Genomic DNA, 23,583 nt, shown 5'->3' on the forward strand with positions numbered 1-23,583 from the left:
ATTTGAGAAGCGAGTTTTTAAACCGGTCTGTTCGATGAACACTTTTCTTTGACTTGCCGTGGAGGTTTAGCGCGTGTGTCTGTGAATTGTGCCGAGCCATTCCAGAAGAGACAGAAATGGGCTCTTGCTGGGTCAGTGCATTCATCGGTCTCTCACACTGGCAGAAGCGCTCACGTCTGTTCAATCTGCCGACAACAGCGAACCGTTCAATTGCATTTCAGGCGCTCGGAGACAAATAGAAAATGCGAAAAGTCGCTCATCTCTGGGTGTGCAGTGTCTTCCCTTGAAGAACAATGTCAATTTCAGGTTGGCCGAGCTTGGTGGAAGCTAAAGGACCTCACCTACATTCATACTTAAATTCATGCACCAACAAGACACACAAGAGATAATAACAGGCCTGGAAATCTATCTATAATACATACACAACAAGATCTGTCACAAAAACATCTCTCTCCCTAGTCTCCCTGTCAATAACAGAGTAAATCAGTACCATTCCACCAGTGCTGAACGATCCATTACCCAGGAAATATCCCACGTCAAGGCAGTGTGGCATTAAAGACCCGACACAGGATTGCGACATCGCACCAACAACCAGTACGCCTACATTTTCCTCGGTATAGCTGCCACTGAAGTGTTCGGCAGTAGCACAAGTCCACATGCGTGTGACACGGCATTGGAGGAGCTGGAGACCAGTGGAGAAAGTACCAGGTGACCCTCGGAGATCACAGTGAGGCATCTCCCTGGGGTCGGCCGTCAGGTGCTCCACCGGCACCGAGACCTCTGCGAGAGGAGGCTCATTACGGAGAAAGCACACCTTTTTGTATCCAATTACCTACTAATCTAAGGTCACACAACTGCTCCTGCCATGTAATTAAGTGCGTAATTGAATTGCATCCCTCTTAATTAAATATTTCACACTCAGATAAGCTCTTCTGCACGGTCTCTTGAAAGGGCTGTGAAAGGGAGATCACACGGGCGGCTCTCTCTATCCGTCGCACATCTGCCTTTCATATCAGCCTCTTTCTTTTTCTTTTAATATAATATTGCAGACGATCGTCTTGCAGAGCCGGAGAGTCACGGGCTCCGCGCAGGACAAGCTGACTCTGCGCCGCCTATTCACCGAGTATTTATTTCCTTCCCCCAAAGAGCGTTAAGTCCTTGTTTTAAAGAACGAAGCGCCACACACAATACAAGGGATTTTGTTGCTCTTCATGCCCAGCGATTCAGTCTGCATCACGGTCAACAGCCCATACCGTAGCGGACGTTTCTCCCGGCCCTAAAATCTGTCAAATTCATCCTGTTTCTGCCTCTATGAACCCCCCGTCACAATCCCCATCATTCAGCCAAATCTGTGGAGAACACAGCTCTTGTTCTGGACTAAAACTACACCTGCCACAGGTCCAGACAGCTATTAAACCGGCCAAGACCCTTCAGCGCGTTGGGACGCCAGGCTGCGGTAAAAACATTGGTTACCGGCAAGGGTGTGATGCTCAAATGAAGCACAAGTCCACTCCACTTACCCCTTCTTGATGATGATGATGATGGCTCCCAGCAGGAGGATGAGGACCACCAGCCCTCCCGCGCACACCCCCAGTATGAGTCCCATCTCCTCCGAGTGCTGCGTCACCTCCAGGGCCCTCTTGGCGTCTTTGCAGGCGGCTGCGGCGCACATGGGGACGGACACACGCACACACAGGGGAGAAAGGAGCCAGGGTCAGCATCAGTGTGGGAAACCAGCCAATCGCAGCGCGAGCCGTTTCCATTCGACTCAGCAGAGGGAGTCTAAAAAACTGTCAGCTGACATTTTGGGAATATTTTGAGAATGTTTTGGATAGTCCCTGAACACATTTGTGATCTGTGAAAACTGAGACTGCAGTCAAAGAGGCAAGCAAACGGTTCAGCTTCGTCTCCTTCAGACTTTGCAGTACTGGGAATTGCAAACACAACTGCTCTTTCTAAACCATTACAATTACAGCATACAAGCAATACGTTCACTCTCCTATTCAACAGCCAAGTGCTTGAGTTCGTGTTGTTGTCAGTATATTGCTGAAGTGATTAGGCTTGGTTCCCCATGAAATAACGAGAACACACACACGCTTAAAACGTTAGGACAGAAAAGCACTCAGCCCAGAGCTCTGCAGGGTTCAGTGAAGGAGAACAGACCCAGAGATCTCGGGCTTGTGTAACAGCAGGAAGGGGATGGGAATTATGGGATTTTTTATGTCTTTGTTTTGATTTCTTGTCAAAGTTTGGCAGCCTCTGCTCCGGCACTTTCTGCCGTCAGGAAAAGAACAACAACAACTTGGAGCACAGCCCCTCTGTGACTCACACTGCCTGAGTTTATGTAATATTTTAGGTTCGAATAGAGAAAAAATAAGGCGTCAATCTGCAGTACAAAGCTAGCTGAGGCTACAGCTATACTCTCCTCCAGCAGAGCCAAGATCAATGATCTCCTGAGACCCTACAGAATAGGGTAGGATAGGATATTTAATCATGCTGATGACATCATCAAAAGGGGACCTGTTTCAGTCTTGACTCACTTTACACCCATTCATAAAATGCTCAGCCGCTCTCGCCCGTCTTCAGACATCACTTCACGCACATCCGCACGGACAGCCGCTTAATAGTCCTCAATGAAATCTGATTAACTGGCACAATCGGTAAGCACTCTGATGAGAAGAGGGGAAACTCGAACCACCGACACGAAGACGATTGCATGGGGAGCCACCAGGGAAGTCAATTAGGGATGCACAGGGCTCCTCTGGTTATTTTTAACAGCCATTTTAAATAATAAATCAGCTTGTCCGATGATATTAGTGCCGAACAAAAGTTCAGGATTGCATCGGACACTTGTCCCACGAGGAACGAAGCAGCAAGAAATTAACAGGATCAGAAAATGCATCTATTATACATTAAAATACTGATGGGAGACATCCATAGTCTGGCACATTAACCATGGCAGCCACTGAAGCCTGAAAGCAGAAAATAAATACACAAGATCTACTTTGTAACGAGTGTAAGTCAACCCAAGTCAATAGAACCCATTTGGACTGGACACGGCTGGTCAATGTGTTTAGGGTTCACAGCACCGGGATGTACTGGTACTTCCTGGCGCCGCTCTGAAAGATGCCTAATAAAACACAGGCCGTGAAACCGCATGTGAGGGAGCCGGAATTAACTGGACCGCAAAATTGGGGGCTTAATTGACCGTCTGGTTGAAGACACAATCAGTCAATTAGCGGACAGACGCCATCAGTGCAGAGTTTAATAAGGGATTGTTCGTGAGTTATCTCATTATTACCCTAACGAAAGAAGAAATGATTCAGTTTTCACACCACAATATATAGATGCATAGGATTTATTTGTGTATATATATACATACACACACATACATATATATACACATACACACACACATATTGAAAATAATGAGAAACATGTCCGAGATCAGGATTCCCTGTAGCACAGATTCGAGAAATAAATCTCCGGCGTTTCTCTGTCAGACCTCTCTCGAAAGTCAGGGGACGACCCGGGGAAATTGGGTTAGATAACATCGTCACCCGAGGCAGAGCTAAAAATAGCAGAAGAGATTTCAGATTTGGGGCAGGAAGGGAGAACAAAAACCTTAAAAAAAACTACTTTCTCGACCTAGATCAGAAGATGGGGAGCTAAAGTTCACGCGAAGAGGAATAAAAGCCTTTCCCAACATGCTACTGTCAGGAGGCAGACAATTCACAGCGGAGCATCGACATCTCAGTATCTCAGATGGCCCCTGATGGCCAGGTATTACAGAACACACCTGGGAAAGCAGGTCCTAAGTAGGTAGGGTATCGAGCCGGTGAAGACGATGGGCTCATATTACAGACTGAGACTCCAGATCAAAATCACTACAACACTCAGCTAATTATAAAACAAAGAGGAATTCGATCCCAGCAGTCTAATAGATTATAAAAGCTTTCAATCCCTCTTAAGTATTACTTATGAAACAGTAATACTAATAAAAGCACAGGTTTCCCAGGCCAGTGATGCAGCGCAGAGTTTAACGCAGGGGATTCGTCAGACCAGCGAAAGTGTGAAATGTATTTCTAGATGCGCACCTTGACTCTCAAAGACAGAACATTAGCAGGAGAGAAGGAAGAATAGAAGAAAATACAATTACAGTGTTTCCGGGGGGGTGTTGATTAAATTGTCACTTTGGTATTAAAACCCGTCTGTGATTTAGACATTTGTACAGCAAAAAAAAAAATGGCTGTCGTTTTTCACCATGCTTCTGGAGGAGGTGCGATTTCGCAAATGGAGGCTCAAAGCCGAGGAGAATCGTCAGCGAACCCTTTCACGCTAAACGTCCGCGAGACTTTGGTCAGCGATTTCGTAAGCGTTGCTCAGTTAAGCCGATCGTTATTTATGTGACGAATACATCTATTTATGCATTACTTTGATTCCTCTTCTACTGATTATGGGCGTTATTTTGAGTTAAAGACTCAGCATCGGGATCAAGTCTGACTCTTACTGAGAAGCAGTATTTCGAAAAGCGATACGAACCTCAGAAACCCACAGAGACGCAGAGAAACGGTGCAGATGACGATGGCCGGGATCCCCAGCCTTGTCTTCGTGGGGGGTTGGTAACCAGTGAATACAGCGATGAAGACGATGAGAAAACAAGGTCAAGGGTCTATGTTTCTGGTTTTATTCAGATTAATGAGGGATGAGGCACATTTACACTGTGTGACCCTACATGGCTGGGAGGGATGTATAGTGCATTTGTCCAGGTGACGCAGTTAACTGTGTCAACAATAGTACAATGGCTACACTACTATGTGGTCTGCAAAACACAGTCTGCAGCCAGCTGAGTGACGGGGGCATTTGTTACCATGGCAAGTCTACCCTGCACTAGTTTTCTTTCTCTGCGAGCCGCGACGCAGGCCCCCCCCGCCGCTGCGCTCCGCAGTAATTAATCAAGTCGAGTCGAGTGTCTGTTAAGAGCATCTAAAGTGTGACAGGAAATTAAATGTCTCGTCTGCCTCGCGGCGATACGCTTGACAGACCTTTCGCCGCCTTCATTTTTCAGTCAGAAGAGGGACTTTTTGGACTCAATGGAGGAGGAGACGCACAATGGCCACAACAGCGCAGTGGATAATTGCGAGTGTGAGTACAGAAGCCCTTTACTGGATGTCCGCACACTCTTATAATGGGCAGGTGGGAGAGACACGGTGGAAGCGGGGAATTTAACTTACAGACTCGACTGATTTGGACAGATTTATTTCCCTTAAGGCAGGCTACCTGGTGGCTGCCATGGTTTTAAAAGCTCATCTTTAGTAGGATATGCAAAGATATTCAGTACGATCACGAGCACAAGTATCATACCATCACCCAAATGCACACCATTCAAACGATTTTGCATAGATCTGATTCAATCGTAAGAGTCACACTTGCTAAGGATGTCCTTGGTGTCAGTAGATGGTACGTCTATGTCTCAATCCTTCCCCATCACTCCCCCCACACACACACACACACACAAACACATCTTCGTAACCAAGGGGAATAAGTAAGGCGGTAAAAACAAGTCCGCATCCTGAACTGCGTTTTAGATTACATTTTAAAAAACACATCCCGGAATTGATATTCTGATCATACAGCCGTGTCTCCTTTGATCGAAAGCTGAGAAAACAGGTCAGAGAGAAACGCTCCTGGAATTACGCCCCTCAGACGGAAGAGGTCTCCTCTCACGGCCGACAAAAAGGAACAATCCCATTAGTAAACATTGCGCGCCTCACCGTCTCCGCGAAATGAGGAATCCGTCCCGAAACTCGGCCTTGAATGTCAAGCTCCGTCTCGCGCAGCGCACACCGTCCCCGCCCCGGCGAGGGGTCAGGCAGGACAGCAGAGAGCCGAGACACGAGGTGAAGCCCTGAAGATTAAGGACGACTTCACTGCCTTCCGATCATAGGGCTTTTAAGATGTCACCCCGTGTGCTTCATATCAATATAACCTAAACACAGCTGTGAGCTGAAGGTGAGAGAGAGCGGGGGTCTGGTGAACGGCAGGGTGGGTTTCAATCTGGGGCAAAGGGAGGGAGACACGGGTCGGTTGGGTGTCAATGCCGCCACGTTGTTGGGGCTGCGGCCGCCGGTGACAGACATCACTTATATCAACAGCGGCAGAATCTAATTAACCTCGTTTGGAATGCAATATTTCATCATCCGCCTCTGTCACAACTGGGCTCCGCAGGTGTGTGAAATACTAATGATACCGTGGATTAATAAAGACTGTAGGGGAAGCTGCTGACTGACTCACGAGGTCCACGCCACCTCCACAGTCGTACACTTCACCGCCTCGAGAGAAGGCTGTGTAGGCCAATCAGATTCTCCACAGAGTTTAAATAAGGAGACAACTTGTGATTCCCAAGAAACAAGACAACGCACTCCTGTTTGGTTCACTACACTCATCGCACACTGTGTGTGGCCGAGCCGGTGATGTCTGAGTGAAAGCGAGACGTAGATCTGAGCCAGAGTGTGAATGATTGACGCCGTTAGATTTTCTGGCTGTTTTTTTGGTTTGTTGTCGTGCAAATGAAAATGATGCATCCCTTGTGTTTATCTCTGCTTTCCTGAAGAACACAAGCTGCTGTGTCAGTTGACAGATGACAAGTTGGTCTATAAACAGGGCCACAAACAGGGTGGACAGTGAAGGTGCATTGCGAGTCTCCTGCTTTACTTCACAACACGACGGCTTGAGTCAGACGTGATTTTCTCTTTGCCGATCTGTAATAAGTGTGAAACTCTAAGATCACAATGTGAAAACCAATAAAAAGAAAACCCAGCCGGGCTCTGTGTTAACAATGGAAGAGGTGACAACCGATATCTCATGTGTTACTGCCAATCTGTAGTCAAATATTCATATTGTAAAAACACACGCACAGCACACGCACACGCACAGGGACACACAGACACACATGCACACACACAGGTTTAGATATGATTTGTTACCTTTCCGGGCTATCCTCACGCAGTTGATTCGGGTCTCCTGAAACAGAAAGAGAAGCGGATCAGAGACAGGTCGGTCAGGGTGTCGTTGGGCAGAGATCTACACAACTATGACACCCCAGGACAGACAGATATGAAGTAGAGAGTATAAGACACACTTATGAAAGATGACAACACACAGGAAAGTCCCATTGAGTGGGAGATAACAACTAATGAGTTAAATCAACCTGAAGGACACCTACAAAGACTTACCTTGGTCCGTCTCCTACTGAAAAGATTTCCTTTCAGAAATTGCAATTTCTTAAAGGATTTATTTGATATTTGGTAGAAATAACAGTGTTATAAAAGGCTTTCATTGCATATTGGTATTAGGAGGCCTTGTCCTCGTCCATCCCCCCCACAGCCACCATGTCAGAAATGATGCCGCCACATGTTGCTATATAATTAACGGCGGCCAGGCCAGCCATCTTGAATAGGATCCAGATGTAATCTACCCCGATCTCCGGCCCCTCTATAAAGTGGATTATCAGACGGAGATTAGTAGACGTTAATTCGGGCATTTTGGACCATTATGCAAAAGAGATCGGGGATAAGAGAAACGGGGCTTTCATTAAACTAACACTAAATCGCCTCGCTAATTGAAAATGAGTCTCAAGACATTCTCACGAATTAGCAGACTTACACCAGCACTTCCTGATACTGGTTTCTCTCTTGTTCGTCATCGGAATAATATCCCCGGGTATGATTGTTTATTGCCGTTTGTCTATCGCCATTTGTTTTTATAGCGGGCTATTTGCAAACTATATACATAGGGACTGAAATGTCCTCATAACCTTTTTACTGCTCTGCACTCTCCTCTCACTGTAATTCAGCTCCTTCTAAAGCACTCTATGATGTGTGTGTGTTTTTAAAAGAGGCTATATAAATAAATGAGAAACATTAAGATCAGTATTGTTATCCATCGCCATAGCTATACAGCCCAGTCGGATACTTTACATCCCCTTTTCCAACGCACCAAATTGGTGTAATAACTAGCAATCCGATATTTTAAAGGCATTCGAGACGGAGAAAAACGTGCGCAGATTACGGTAAAACCATTCCAGTCTTTACTGAGATTGTGCTTTGCTTCAATCTGTTTTCACTGTGGAAACAGACGGTTGTGATTGATGGAGGGAATGATAAGCCTGTTTAACCACAGGGTCACACATCAGGGCAGATGCCTCCAATGTAAGCATATTAAACCACACCGGGGACGGCACAATTACAAGAGAAAGGGGGCAGGATATTCTGCTCATTATGGGCTTCAGTGAAAGCTTCAGCCAAATTAATTCCACCTCAAGACAAATGATCAAGCCGGCGGAAAAAAATAAGAAAGTAAAAGGCCAATTCCAACTTTTGTGAAACTCCATTTCTTCTCAGGGAGCCACAAACCGCAAGGCGGCCTTCCTTCCTAATTAAATTAATAAAATAGACTGCGCCGGCTTACAAAGATGATCTGTCAGCAAACCCGGGCTTAGCAAATCAATTATGAATATATATCTACAGGAGAAACTTGTTCCAGGAGAGAACTCCATTTATTACCCACGCCGATCTCTCTCTCTCTCTCTCTCTCTCTCTCAGTGTGATGATTATATTCTGAAGAGCTGCTTTCCTCACTGGATCTTTTTCAGGACTCGACACTCGATTGCTGTGACTCGAATGGGAAATTGGCTCCAGTCAGACTTGAAGCCCTGTGAAGCAAGTCCAGCGCCGGGCTTTTCCAGTCAGAGATCACACTGGTTTGTGCTTCTCTGTGTAGCTGGAAACCACTTCCCATCACACACTTCCTTTCATCCAGACGGACGAGCCACGGGCCGGCATCGCTCAGTGCAGTCAGAACGGCAGTGCAATCCAGAGCCGCAGCCTCTGAAAAGCCCGTTGTTTGACGGCGTATTTCGAATACCGTCGGCAGCCTTCTGTTCTCAAGGTCTGGTTTTGATATTTCTATCAAAGCAATTACTGGCTGAATCTCCGCAGCATGCAAAGAAGGCCTTGTACTAATTAGCTGGAATGATTGCCTAAATGTTTTTTAAGTGGTTGTGTATTTTTATATATATGATGTATAAATATATAAATAATGCTTTTCAAATAAAAACTCACTAAAAGCAATCCAGGCGAAGATGTTTGTAATGCTGAAGTTCGCGCTGCTGAATTTTATGCCTTAAAGTCATGCCTAAAACTCAGTGAAGGGTATAAGGACACACACACACAAGTCATTGGGTGACCCTTGGCCGGGAGGCACTGAGCGCTCGTCCTGCCCGTCCAATGGATGAAGCCTGCAGCTCCTCTTCACGCTCGCCCGACCTCCAGGACTGGACAGGCCTGAGGAAACCCTGCTGTATCCTCCCCTACGACTCCCTCGCTTTAATTAAGACCCAATTATCATCCTGTTTACCTGCTGGACCTGATCCAGAGCGAGGCCTTAACGAGCTTCAATCTGACTGCCTGCCTTATTAGCCGTATTGTTAAATTATCTGCAGCAGATCAAGATCTAGGTCTGGGTTCAATCCAAGCCTTGCCAATAGCGAGGAAGACCAGGGCTTTGGTGGCATCTTCCCAGGGCTGCGGAGAGCATCAAGTGCTGGGTTTGGACTCTGCGATTAGCAGGGGGTCACAGTTAGGATTGAATCCACATCCTGCCCAAATAAACCACATTGCTCTCCTCTTTTCCCCAGCGATGCAGTCTAATGAACAGATGATCACGATTAAATTAGTACTTGATATATTCACTTAAAGAAACTGATAGGTATCGGATAGAAATACTGATGTAAATTAATAAACACGTCAATTAAATCAACATCCATTCTATTAAATCATTCACTACAAGAAACACAACCGCGCACATATTTTTCTGTACTGCTGCCTCCCATTAATTAAGCAATGATATAATTTTAGCTCAGGCTGAGGGCAAGAGCTACACACACATTACACTAATTAAAATAAGAGTAGTGCCGGTTTACTGCTGCGGAACGAATCAGGTGACAAACCCAGCTGCGTCGCCGTGTCATCAGCGGCCCTAATGACATGATTGTCACTAATAATAGCTGCTGCCTCGCTGCTCGTTGCAGGTCACCGTTCGCCTCGTACACAGACGCTGTACCGGTCCTCGGCGAAAGTTGCATTCCTGGGTTTTAATCCACAGCTAATTAACGCTAATTATTTCAACTGTTGACAATACTACTGGAGTGTTTCCTCGCTAATGAAGTGCGTCGGGTTGGGGAAGGAAATGGGGGAGTCGAAGGTTGATGCGAGAGAGAGACGTCACTCTCGAACCCCCAGCGGTGCGTACCTCCATAATTAAGAACTCAAACTGAATGACAAAACTACAACACTCTTCGGAGATCAGCCTGCGTTCATATTGACAGATCAGTCTAGACACATCAGCCCCTGAGCCAGTGGTCCTCAGCCCTGCTCCTGGAGGAGCCCCTGCCCTGCTGGGTTTTGTTCCAAACGAGCTCTCAATTACTTAATTGAACCCTAAATTGAACTAATAATTTCCTAAATCAGAGCCTTTAAATTATTTTGAACAGTAGGGGTTTTAAATGAAGTCTAATATTGTATAAGGAACTTATCTTATTAAGGAAACAACTGTTTATCAGTTACACAATTTAAAGAGACAAATGTAATCAAATTAGTTTCAATTAAGGGTTCAATTAAGTAATTGAGAGCTTGGTTGGAACAAAACCCAGCAGCGCAGGGGCTCCTCTGGGACCAGGGCTGAGAACCGCTGCCCTAAGCTGCTGAAGTCCCTCTACTCACCCCTCTGAAGTTGCTCATCGCCTGAAAATAGATGAGGTAGTTCTTGCGGGGGTCCAGGGGGCTGTTCCAGTAGCCGCTGTAGGTGTGGTTGTCCCCCACGGTGAAGGGCGTGGCCTCGGGCAGGCTGCTGGGGGGCAGCTCGGCAGTGTAGTAGTGGAGACCCCCGCGTGCCTGTGCCTCGTTGTGGGTGGTGGGCACGGGGAAGCACTCCTGTCCCCCCAACTCCCTCTTCAGCTTCTTGGGCTTATCCTCCTCCACCACCACCTGGTACGTGCTGAGAGCCAGGAGGAGAGCGAGATGCGTGACTCCCACGCCCCGCTGCATCAAGGCACAGTTATTATTCTCCCCAGCAGTGCGCTATTAAACCCACCCCAGGTAGAAAAATATTCATCAGGAAACGATTACGTGAACAAAGCGGACGTCTCCATGTTCACAGACTCACTCATTACAGAGTAATACGCCACTTGGAAATGAAGCTGCATAATTAACAACTGCTTAATCCAAAGCAGGTGAGACAGTTTCAGATGAGGAGCGCACTCCGATCTGGATGCTGCCAGTCTGTCCCTGGACCCCCAGACGCCCAAATGCGATTCTCAGTTCCCAGGTTATAAACCTCACAATGTTAAATTAAGTATGTCGGGACCCCCCAGTGAGTGACGCTGATGCAATGGTTTCCCAAGAAATTAAATTCTGGAGGGCAGTTATGAATGTTAATATGCGCCTGTCGTCTCGGAGGCTGTTGAAACTCGGCCTTCCTGAAAGTCCCAAAACGACCCTTCAGGTACCGAAAGTGAGCTTGTGGCCTCAAAGGCACAACAAAGGTTTAGAAAATCTGCATTTAAATTTCCCTCCAAGTTCAATGATGCGTCCTAACATTTCTTAAACATTTAAAATGGCCCCCCAGAATGCAGCTGTTTGGAAAGTGATCTGATCAAAGTCACCCAGCTGGCGATCCTGAGAAGTAAAGCAGTGTTTCATATTAAATTAATAGGTTTACATTAAATGCAGTGGACCCTACGGAGACGTTTACAATCTCCCACACCAGTGCCTTGTAAATACTACACCTGTGTCTGGAGGGCTGTGTTCCCTTGAGCTCCGAAAGACTTCACTGCAAATGTAATTAAACTATAATCTCTTAATTGGACCAGTTTAATTAGTGTCAGCTGCTCCAGTTTGCAGATAGTTCGGATTAGAATTTAATTAACGAGCTGGGCTGTAACAGAGACCCACCTGACCGGGGCCCCTCGGCCCTGTGCCGGCCGCAGCAGCACGGTGATGGTGTTCTCCGACTCACTCAGAGGGGGCGGCATGTCTCCGTAGTCAAACATGGGAGCTGCGGGGAGAGACAGAGAGTGTGAGAGAGTGGAGTGAAGGGATAGAGGGCAACATACCGGTCTGGCATCCATCCATCCATCCATCCATCCATCTTCAATAGCCACCTAATCCAGGTCAGGTTGGCAGTGAGCCGGAGCCCAATCTGACACCTGGCACAGGGCAGGGCACAGCCTGTACAAGATGCCATCCATCTCAGGGCAACACACTCTCACACACTCTGAGAGCTGAGAGGCAGCGGTGCCAACCTCTGCACACACAGGTCTGACACAAAGTACACAAAGTCAGATGTGCAACTTTCTAACCCCCCCGAGGGCCACAGCGTCCTCTAGTTTATTTTCCACCTCAGTGGTTATTGATTCCATCGAGCAAGATGTGCCCTGTCCAGAGGTCGAGAGCTAATAGAGCTAATCGATAAGAGCTGCCGGATCAGGGGCCCCGCGGTACCGGAGTCGTGCCCCACCACCGCACGCTGTAGATTAGAGCGCAGGGCCATGACACGGCCCCGAGTTTCACCACTGGGTCGAACTGAAGTGCAGGTCGTGCAGAACAGAGAGCAGAAATAAAAACGAAGGAGAGCGTTTTATCCAAATAACACAGGTGTTACAAACAATTAGCTAATTAACTAAGTATAACTAATTTGCATTGACCACATCAAACCAGAGGAGCTTTTCCAGATCAGCAGGGACACACGCACCCGGGGACACAAATGAAAATTGGGCTTCAAGGCATTCAAGACAGAAAACAGGAGACACTTCTTCACACAGAGAGGCGTCACAATCTGGACAAACTCCCCAGCGATGTGTCTGAAGAGACAATTTGAGAACATTCAAAAACAGACTGGACAGGATCCTTGATCACTTAGTTATTAATGGACATCAAACGAGCACAATGGGGCAAAAAAGGAAAGGAAAGTAGTGTATTAAGCAAGAGGCCAGAGATCGGTCACACAAACACACACTCATGCACACGTGCACGTAGGCACAAGGCTCTCACACACAGACACAGACACAGTCACTCCACTCTCCCAGTTTCTGGTCAGTGTACGGATGTTTGTGTAATGATTTAATGTTTCCATACAGCACTGACATTCCCAGATCATCTCCTGGTGAAATTACACATTAAAGCTGTTTTATTTTCTTCCTTCTCTCTCAGATCTAAGGAGCCACCTCTCGTGAGGTCCTCCGAGTCCAGATTGAACCGGTCCCCTGGGTGACGCGTCTTGCTATGGGTTTTACGGCACCACAGACGTGAAGTGCAATCTGCAGTGACAGCACATAAAACGGCAAACGAAACACAAACGAGAGACGCCGTGATCTACCATCGCTGGCAGACAAAAAGCAATAATACTACTAAAAATAAATTGAGGCTGTGTATCATTTTGAGGCCTGATTATCAATTTCTCTCTACAATCGCTCAGGAAAAAAAAAAAACATGCAAGAAACCCCCACAATGAACTTACATCAAGCAGAATGACCTGTCAGTGGAGGCAGATAATTGCCTTGAAAAGACTGCTGTTGTTGTTGTTTTATTTCTGACATTAAATAAGATCTACTTTCTTTATCCGTCTCATCAATTCGGTTTTTCTGCAGCGTTAGGCATTACTGTCTGCAAGGAGGGTCGCGGCACATAAAGATCATGGCCCGTCTCTCTACGCAAGCTCTCTGGCTTTGATTTTGTGACGAAAGGAACGCATCCAACACTATTGTGAACGACTTGCCATAGCGTGTTGGCGGCCCAGAGCCAAAAGGACATTGTGTGGTCTCAGTAACTGAATCATTTTACTGATTAAGTTATTTACTCAGCCGTATATACAGAAGCGTGGCTCAGTACTGTGGTATATGACGTCCGCGTGTAACAAAAACCTGTGAAGGGCAAATCCTGGAGAAACGGGCACTCTTGGATTAATACACACTTCTCAAATTGTTTGGTTTGTGTCCAATCAAAACAATTACATCTGACCAATGATGCTCTAGGGACTTGACCAATTAGGACGGGCACACAGGTTTGTCCCGGTAGGAGAAACTCGTGGCACCTTCGTCATCCGAGCTAAAAGGACAGCGCCTACTTTCCCACAATGCATTGTACCTTACGGAGAACGCAGAGGTGGACTGCAAGAGACCGACAGTGAGAAAGAGGAGGATTGTTAATCGTCGACCCGTTTTCTGAGAATCCGATCAGGCACGGACCCGGCCTGGATGAGGACTGCAATTCACAATAACAAGCCGCTAAATCTCAGCCACGGCTCGGGAATGTCCCTGCCGCCTACCCCCCGCGAGAGCTTCCTCATTTTATTATCAGGCAAACCGTTCACTGCCCCAGGGATGGACAGTGGTTCCCCAGTGTAGCCCAGTTTCTTCACTGTCTCACAGTCTTTTTCAAGGCTGACCTTTTATTTACGACACCCGGCTGAGTCACAGTATATCTACAGTAAATACAGTAACCTACACTTCTGTACTCATAGGGTACCTGGCACAGATATCACCATCCAACCAAAAAGTAGTTCTCGGCTTTTGTCAGATTCACCAAAACACTGGTGTTCGACAAGCGACCATATGGCTGGTGAATCATAAAACTGCAGCACCAAAGTGTGAGTTTGGGAGGTCCCTCATGCCTTCAGACCGGATCATGTTTTATGTCATGCTCCATGATTCTCGCATCAGATATCAACTGGATGCTAATAGAGGCAGCGCTCGGCGATGTCCTGGCAGAGCAGGATGGGGCCTCGTTAGTCCTTTAATGAGAGGCTGCTGCCGAGCACCAGGTGCCACCGGTTCCCTCGCGGTCACAAACAGCCACTTCAAGGTCTACTGCTCAGGCAGGACGAGTTAACTTTCGAGGGTCTAATTATCGGCCGCGCAGACAGCCACCCAACGCCACCAACAAAGCAAATAATGATGAATCAGCCTCCGATCCCGGGAATTCCAGCACAGAAACTTCCCTATTAGCAGTCAGGGCATATCGATTTCTGCTCTCTCAAATTTACAAAGTGGAATAATCAAGGGACCAAATCAAGCCATTCAGAGGGAGAATGAACACACAGAAAGACTTATTATACTCCGCGCCCATCAAGCTGCTCCCTATTTAGTCGGTAATGAACTCAGCCGCCCGCAAAGCCAAATAAGGAGAACGTCCTCTGAATTGATTAGCTGCCGCCGGAGTCTCGTCTGCGCAGGTTTTGTCAGAAGCTGTTCTCTCAGTGTGTTTGTGTTCCTCCTGCGGGAGGCAGATCGCGGTGTGCAGTCAAACCCCCTCAACACTCTCAGTGGCGGCATCTTGCTCATCGAACCTCTGATGAGACAAGTCCGCCTCGTGTTTCTGAGGAGCGGCTGGCTGTTGCGCTCTGTCTTGCTCTGCTCTGTGACTCACACTCATGAAAATAGATGATGTCACACATGTTACTGATTTGCGGTGAACCAAGAATAACAGAACTGTAATATGAATACGTACCGGCTGGTATGTTTCTACTGAACTTGAAATGACTTTACTTGTGCATTGTGGGTATTGTATACTTTCCTCAAACAAACAATTGGAGCAAGTGAAAGAGAGAGAGGACATCTCCCAGTCACCCATTATTACGTCACAAACCATCATGGCTGCCACTTTATCCATTTAGGCGTTTATCGTCCTCTATTTACAATCGGGCGAAAGTTATTCTAGTGCTAATGCTCTTCTCACGTTAAGAAAATGGGGCTTTGAGTTTGAACTATTGGCAGGGAGCAGATAAAACCCCACAGAGCTTCTACATGGTCACAGTTTTATTCCAGCACTGGGGTTATAAGAGGAGTCACGAGTTTAATATTTAGGGGTCGCACTTATCTTTTTACACATTATAATGATGAGTAATTATACACCATTCAACTTTTCCCTACCTCACACGGGCCAATTAGTGCCGGAGTAATTATATACCAGTTAATGCAGAGTGAAAGGGCTCTTCGCACAAAACCTATTTGACAAAAATTACACATAATGGATGTGGCTTAAAATAGCTTTGGAGCATCATATAATTTGCTGATTAATTTAAAAGTGAACAAAGCAAAACATATCAGACATATTTGGGGTTTTAATGTTGCAAATCAACAGCGGCTACTTTAATCGTCAGTGGAACGTCTGGCTGCATATTTCTACACTGTCATTAGAGATGAACATGAGTAATCACCAATTAGCCGTCAATATGAAAGGTAAAATGTTATTGTCTACTTCAAATAAACAACTCCCTCATTGTCGTCAAAGGGGAGGAAATGTGGAGCTTCAAGTGTCCTGTGATGCCTGTGAATGCCTTGTGTCTAAATGTTTTTGTTCCATCCGAGCTCTTAATTACTTAATTCAACCCTTAATTGAAGTAATAAATGTGCTTAAATTTTACTTTTTAAAATGTGTAACTGATAAAGTTGTTTCCTTACAAAATAACAACAAGGAAAAGATAAGTTCCTTACAACTTTATACTTAACTTAAAACCCCTACTGTTTAAAATGAGTAAAAGGCTCTGATTTAGGAAATTATTAGTTCAATTAAGGGTTCAATTAAGTAATTGAGAGCTCAACTGGAACAAAACCCAGAAGGGCAGAGGCTCCTCCGGGACCAGGGCTGGGGACACCTGGTTTACACCCCAATACACCTGGTGAACAACGCTGACTTCCAATAAGATGACACTTGTATCGGTTCAGCTTATCTGGGATAAGATGCTTCAAAAACAAGGCAGAGGTTTTCATGAATTGCTCCACTACTTCAATACCGCGTTTGATTTCTGTCAGCCTAAAAAAGCAGGTCAAGTCTGTTTTTGTCTCCTTTAGTGCGTCTCTATTATTCACACGGTGCATCCGCATGCATTTCTCTGCTCTCCGTCTGTGAAGATTTATGAAGACGGATACATTTTCCCCTCTAGCTGCTCGAACACCCTTATTTGTGTCATAGAAAGCTACCGCATACGACGTCTGTGTTGTTGCCTGCCAGGTGCAGCAGGTTTGTGTTCGTCATGATGTCATAATCACTGGTAATATTGAGCACATTATTTGTTAGACTGAGAAAAGAACTAAAACTAAACGTGTGAATTACCCTGGATAAAGGCATCATCTGAATTACGTCATAAGAATATGAATGATAATAAAGATGGCTGCCACAGACAAGACGTGCCACGGGGCGGGACCGACTGCCAGACCTCCTGGATGCGAAGGCAGTGCGTCTTACCAGAGATGTTGGTGGTGATCTCGGTGAGCGCTGTCTGCCCGAAGCCCTTGCCGGTGCGCGCCCGGACCGAGATCAAGTAGGTGGTGCCCGGGTGCAGGTTGGAGAACATGTGGTACGTCTCGTTGCGCAGCTTGGACACGGTGCGCCGGGGGCCGGGTACGTTGATGCCGGGGTCCGAGGACTCGATGCTCTGGTAGCTGATCTGAGAGACGAAGCCAGGAAGTGGAATTAATTGAAATTAAATACTCCTCCGTGTCGTCCATTAAATAAAACGTGGACGCTCTCTACCAGTGCTTTGGAAAAACCATTGCTACACACCCATATTTCATTTCCTCTCTTCCTCAAGCCATAGCAACTCTACACAGTCATATATAATATATAAATACATACATATATATCTCATCATCACCATCAGCCATCCCCATCGTTTTGATGTTCAGTGTCATATATATATGATGATGATGATGCCTATATATAGATATAGATATATCAGCATGAGTCTATATCGATCCCCTGCTGGATGAAGGCTCCCCAAGACGTTTCCTGCCTTTTATGTTACCAAGAGATTAAAAAAGACCTAGAAGACAACCGCACACACGCACACACACACACACACATGCATGCATAGGACCGACCCCCCAGGTGTGATTGACCGGCCTCTCGTGCCGCCCAGACCTCTGCTCAAACACCACATCACCTCAGCTCAGTTCCCCCCGCCTGGCTCTGAGAAAACATCTCATATTTATATATCGAGGGCTTTCAATCACGGCTCGGGATGCTGAAACGCTACACAAGACGAGCCCCGACTCCCTCTGGGGTATTACACTCAAGTTAAGTATGGGGTGAAACACAGCGACAGCCATTATACGTGAGTGTATTATTACACAACACAAGAATCGCATCACACAAAGTGCCTCGCATCGAGCAGAAACACTTTCCTTAACCCAACAAGATAGCATCAGCAATCTCTGTAATCTGCAGGCTTCTGGGATACGCGACTGAAAGAGGACACTTTTCTTGAGCCACAACGAGACCAGAGAGCGAAATAGATGGGCTGCTCCTGCACAACGAGACCCACACAGATGTGCGTTCAGACACAAAACAGGAATGGTAATTGTGTACCATTCACATTATATAACAAATAGGCTATATGAAATATTATAATTATATCTTCAGCTGAAATGAGTCTACAAATCTGTAAGTATTTCTTGTGTCAGTTTATCCTCCTGCACTACTTCTCAGTTGTGTTTGTATACAATTGTGTGTATACAGCGGACTTCTTCCTGGTGCACTGACAAGGGACACAATTCTAAGAACAACAAGAAGGGACACAACACAAACCAGGCCGTACGTTGAGCTGCGAGGGTCTGATCTCATTTGAGCACAAAGCTGGAGGCGGCTTTTTCTTTTTTTTTTTCTTAACAATTACAGGTGTGACTTCCACCCACACATTTTTCACTGGACCAAAATACCTGGTGTGAGCAACACAAACCGCCTCAATGCGAGGGTGGAAGCCCTTGTAATTCAGTGTGAGGAGATCGGAGCAGTTTAATACCAGCGCAGCGCCTATGGCTCGGCTCTAAAGCTTCACACCTTCTAGCTACACTGTAGGTCACTGGCCTTTTTTTTTTTTTTTTCCACCGAAACAACCCTCGTTCAAGCCTCCCTTGCTGCCATCACTTCCCATGTCTCTCGTACTGTAGACGGCTTGTGCCCTTTAAAAAAGCAAGACCTGTTCCCCCCACTGACGTTATAGGGAATAAAACCTGGGGAGAAGCACCGGTGTAGCCAGCGTTCTCTAAACCAACAGGCCCTGGACAGTCTGCAGGAGTTTCTTTACTTGTTAAACCTGAGATCTGGTGCTCAGACCGTACAAGAGAGCGGGAGATAATGGAGCCAAATGGACATGTTTTAAATTTTACTGGATTATGTTCTTTGTCAGGTCTGACTGCGATTGTAGCATCTGGATCATTTACTCAGTCCTATAGTAGCTGGACGACTTGTTGTAAACATGGTTTTAGTTCAACATACTTATATAGATTCACAGTAAACACAGAGGCAGGACAGTGTGATCTCTAGCCAATCTGTTCTGGATATCACCATTCGATTAATTCTGCAATCTAGTGCAAGGAGATCTACACCAGAATAAGTTGTCCTTCTTCTGAGAAAGCGCGTTGTTAAATCCCTGACAATATAACACTGGGCCACACATACAGTCCACAGCACACTATAACTGAATGAATTAAGCATCTCCCCTTATTGTTCGTCCTCTCTCGTTAGTGGCGCACCGGCCTCGTGGGACTCCTGGCCAAAGCAGGTGAAGACCAGGTCGGACAGTTGACCAGGGCATCCCGTCTCTGGGACACCCATCACACTCCCGAGCTGCGCTTTAGTCACTTGGAAGCCCCCGTGCACTGTGGGCAAATTGACTCCACACGTCTCACAGATCCACAGCCCCTCCATGAACTTGAAGGAAAATGCCGCCACAAAATGCTCAATAACGTTTTTTCACTTATACAATTACACACCCCGGCCAAACGCTAATTAACACCCCCCCCATGACCAGTATTCCCGAGTGAGATGGAACGAGAGGGACGTCCCAGCCGTCGATCACGAAAGCTGCAGTTCTGGGGAAGTTAGGACTTCAAAGGCATAATCCTTCAGAAGGGGAATCAAAAGGTCTCCAAAGCCCAGGTCGAATTCCCACAAGCGAGCTCAGAGTTTCCAATTATTTCCTCAGTTCCTCGGCTTCCTTCAATCCCTCTATCACACTTCCCGTCAAATCAGAATATGGCTCCGTCCAATCGCAGGGGGGATTGAACTCCCTTTAATTATCTTCCCCAGCTCGGTCCACTGAAAGTCAAATGGCAGAGAGATCTGTTTTTAATGGCTGGAGAGCGAGAGCCCAGACTCGGCTGATGTCGTCCAAATCACACACAAGGTCAAGGGTGTCGGCTGATTTATTTTAATCGTCTCCAATCGGCTGCTCCGGTGCGAGAGAGAGACGGTTTGACAACTGATGGACCTCCGGGGGCACCAGCGGCATCATTAAATACCGCCGCTTTGGTCCGGCTCCTTCATAACGAGCGGCAATCAACGAAACACCAGGCGAGAGACCACAGGACAGTCTTTCGAAGAGGAAACAGACAGCAGATACCAGACGGAGCCCTAATGGAGCGATTCCTCATCCGACGGTCAGTCTGTGGAGAGGAGAGCATGTCCGGCCACCGGCAGTGAGCCACGTCCGTGATGAAGGTCGAGGACTCAAGTGGACTCGGGGACGAAAGGGGCAGTGTGTCCAGGGTAATCGCATGAATGGGCGGTTGAGGATCAATTTAAAGGAGACCCTAACTTTACAGGACGTGATGTAAACATTGACGAACTTTTACCTCATACTGGGTGATCAGTCCGTTGGGCTCCACCGGCTCTTCCCACTTCAGAAATATCATGTCCTCCAACGGGGTGAAGGTCAGGGACTCTGAGGCGATGCCACCAGGAACTGCAAGAAGATTAAAAACATGCGGGCATGTCTATAACATTGTAATACAGTTATAACACTAATACTGTATAACATTGAAATAAATGTACTATAACACTAACAAATGTATGATAACACTAATACATTTATTATACAGTGCTTGCATGCCAGTCAGCACAGGAACATTGCAGGCATGAGGTTGGGCCATTTTAAATTATTGGTTTTGTGTAAATCTAGAAACCGTATATGACGTAAATACATATTTTTCTCATTTATAGCAGCCTGTCAATCACTTAGTACTTCCACATGCAGAGAAGGTGCACAAGTCTTCATGTCCTGTATTGCTGGCGTGTTTGTGTGTGTGTGTATGAGAGAGTGAGAGAGAGTGTGTGAGGGACAGAGAGACAGAGGAGTAGTGGAGCCGTGTCTCAGTTTTGTCACTGCCACCAGGGCCAATTTCACTTAACCGTGCCGATCCTCCGGGCCGGAGACATCGGCACGAAGGAGAAGCTATTTTGATAAGCCTGCGCGAGGCCTGGGGGCTGAGCATCGATCTGTTCGCTTCAGACAGTAAATCTGCACAGGCAGGTCAGTTTCGGCAGTATAGCAAGGTGTGGAATAAGGATGTTAAACAGACATGAAGAGAAAGAAAGAAAGAAAATGAAAGAAAGAAAGCCAATGTTCCTAGATAATGGCAGCTTTTTAAATGTTAAACTATCTCACAGACCTGTGCTGGGTGACATGTATTATATACTTGCGAGGTTTTAAGTAGTATTTTGCCAAATTCATTCATTTTAACCCCCATGATGGAACCGTTTTCCAGGAAGGCTGTACGATCCAAAAGATGTCCCTTTATTTTGCTGAATGGGCTTCATTTCCTTCTAATAACTTCAGGTAAAACCCTAGATTTCCTCACTGGTGACACTCAATCACTAATGTCCTAAACCACAGAAACCCATCGATGACTCAAAAGGACTGAAGGGGCCAATGGACTTTCCCGGGGAATCAAATACCCAGCTCACATGTGTGATCGATGCCACCTCTCCCTGGGATGAAGGCAACACTGTCAATACGAGAAGATAGAGCTGCTCGTGAGATCCCTCTCATCAAGGAGTTTCTCTCTCTCCGTCTCGTCCCGGCATTCCTCTCCCCGCCGCGGGGGGCACGCTAATGACACGCTCAGCCCCTCCTGAGCGGCGGTGTCTGAGAGCGGTGCCCTGGCCAGAGGCTTGTCGCTGCACTAGTGAGGTGTTTAGTCTTAATGGTAGAGGTGTGTGGGACGGGGGGGACGGGGGTTTAATGATCATCTGTACCTGGAGCGATGCTGGGGCAGAAAGAGGCAGCTGGCAGAAGAGAGAATCAGTTAAAGAAACCGCCTCGCTCTTGTTTGGGGATTTTAATGGCTGATTTCCACTGGCTGGACTCTGTCCTTTACCTAACAATGACTGGAGCTGGAGAGCAGCGGCGGATCAGTGGATGTCGTGGGAGCGAACGTTGGCAGTTATCAGTTAATTGCAAAAACAAACGTCCTCGGCTGTTTGTCCAGCCTTGTTTACCGTTTCACTTCCCCGGCTTTGTGTTCTAACCCCCGCCGCCCCCCCGAACTTCAGCTCCCCATGAAGAAAACTAAATTGACAACTGGCAACGGGACATGATGCAAATTATTCCCGTTCTGCGAAAACGCCTGACATTCCTTTGTGATATAAAAAGGCAGTCTGCTGGAAACGCACAGATAGATGTGGATTAAAGCTTGTGATGAACGAGACAATTGATCTGCCGCGTTCGGCCGGCTCACATTTTTTTGAATTCAGGATTGATCCGTCTTTAGTTGCATTTCATCTCCGAGCATCTTCATCAAAACACGTGCTGCCCCGTGTGCGATGTACGGGCGATCACAAACACAAACGCACAAATAAGCGAAATATTTAATATCCGCTCTTCTGGTCGCCGAACATTATTCTGAAGTTTACATTAATATTTCAGCGAGGAATTACTGAGTTTATGCCTCACGCACTAAAGCTACGCGCTCACCATGCTGACTGGCTTTTGTTGTCTTTGTGTCGCTGTCACATCTGCTTACCGGCTGCGACGCATGCAGCGGCTCGTTCATGACTTATTTAAGGTGGGCAGAGCTGGGTACAGTTCTGGTTCGTGTTTGAATTAGTTTTTTTAAAGCAACACAACCAACGTAAAGGTCCGAGGCAGGAAGAGATGGATACTGAATTAACCAAAACATTGTAAAACTGTAATCCAGCACCTGAAAGAGGCTGTTATATGCACAACTGGGAAACCCTATTTAATGACTCATATTACAATATACTTTTTAATTGATGTATTACAGGAGGTTTTAACACATTGCCTATCGCACACACATGCAGTCTATCTGCTCTGTGTTGCACTGATTCTCATTACGGGTCACAGAACTGCAGGGCCTGTCGTTATTTTCACCCCATCCACGCTTTTAATGACTCGACAGAACCGAGGATTGGAATAAATGGTTTACATTACGGCTCATCCCCAGGTTTAGTGTTGGCCCTAGCAGACGTGGAGCTGCCTATAAACCTGCAGGGCCGTGAATCTCTGGGACAGGAGTTTATTTCTGTGCCACTGACATGGATTTTTACAGTAATGGAACTGGAGGATTTAGTCATTTTCAAACATATCGATCAATAATGGCCCCGCCTCCTACATGAACCTTTTCACCCTGGAACAGAGGAGACTACCGGGGGGACTTGATTCAAGTCTTCAAAATCGTGTAAGGCATCTACCACATCAAACCAGAGGAGCTTTTCCAGATCAGCAGGG

At 46.5% G+C, this 23,583-nt stretch overlaps 1 protein-coding gene across 5 annotated transcripts in view; it reads right to left on the reverse strand.

Moving 5' to 3' along the window:
• ptprub (protein tyrosine phosphatase receptor type Ub) overlaps positions 1-23,583 on the reverse strand; it is a 185,095-nt gene that overhangs the window by 31,135 nt on the left and 130,377 nt on the right. For all 5 annotated transcript variants that reach the window (XM_066717710.1, XM_066717709.1, XM_066717713.1 and 2 more), the window contains exons 9-14: positions 20,690-20,799; positions 17,301-17,502; positions 12,012-12,114; positions 10,782-11,055; positions 6,987-7,023; positions 1,521-1,659 (exon numbers count right to left, since the gene is read on the reverse strand). In XM_066717710.1, coding sequence (XP_066573807.1) covers positions 1,521-1,659; positions 6,987-7,023; positions 10,782-11,055; positions 12,012-12,114; positions 17,301-17,502; positions 20,690-20,799 — 865 coding nt within the window. The remainder of the gene's footprint in view (positions 1-1,520; positions 1,660-6,986; positions 7,024-10,781; positions 11,056-12,011; positions 12,115-17,300; positions 17,503-20,689; positions 20,800-23,583) is intronic.

The sequence above is a fragment of the Amia ocellicauda genome, chromosome 11 (genome assembly GCF_036373705.1).
Source record: "Amia ocellicauda isolate fAmiCal2 chromosome 11, fAmiCal2.hap1, whole genome shotgun sequence".
Taxonomy (NCBI): domain Eukaryota; kingdom Metazoa; phylum Chordata; class Actinopteri; order Amiiformes; family Amiidae; genus Amia; species Amia ocellicauda.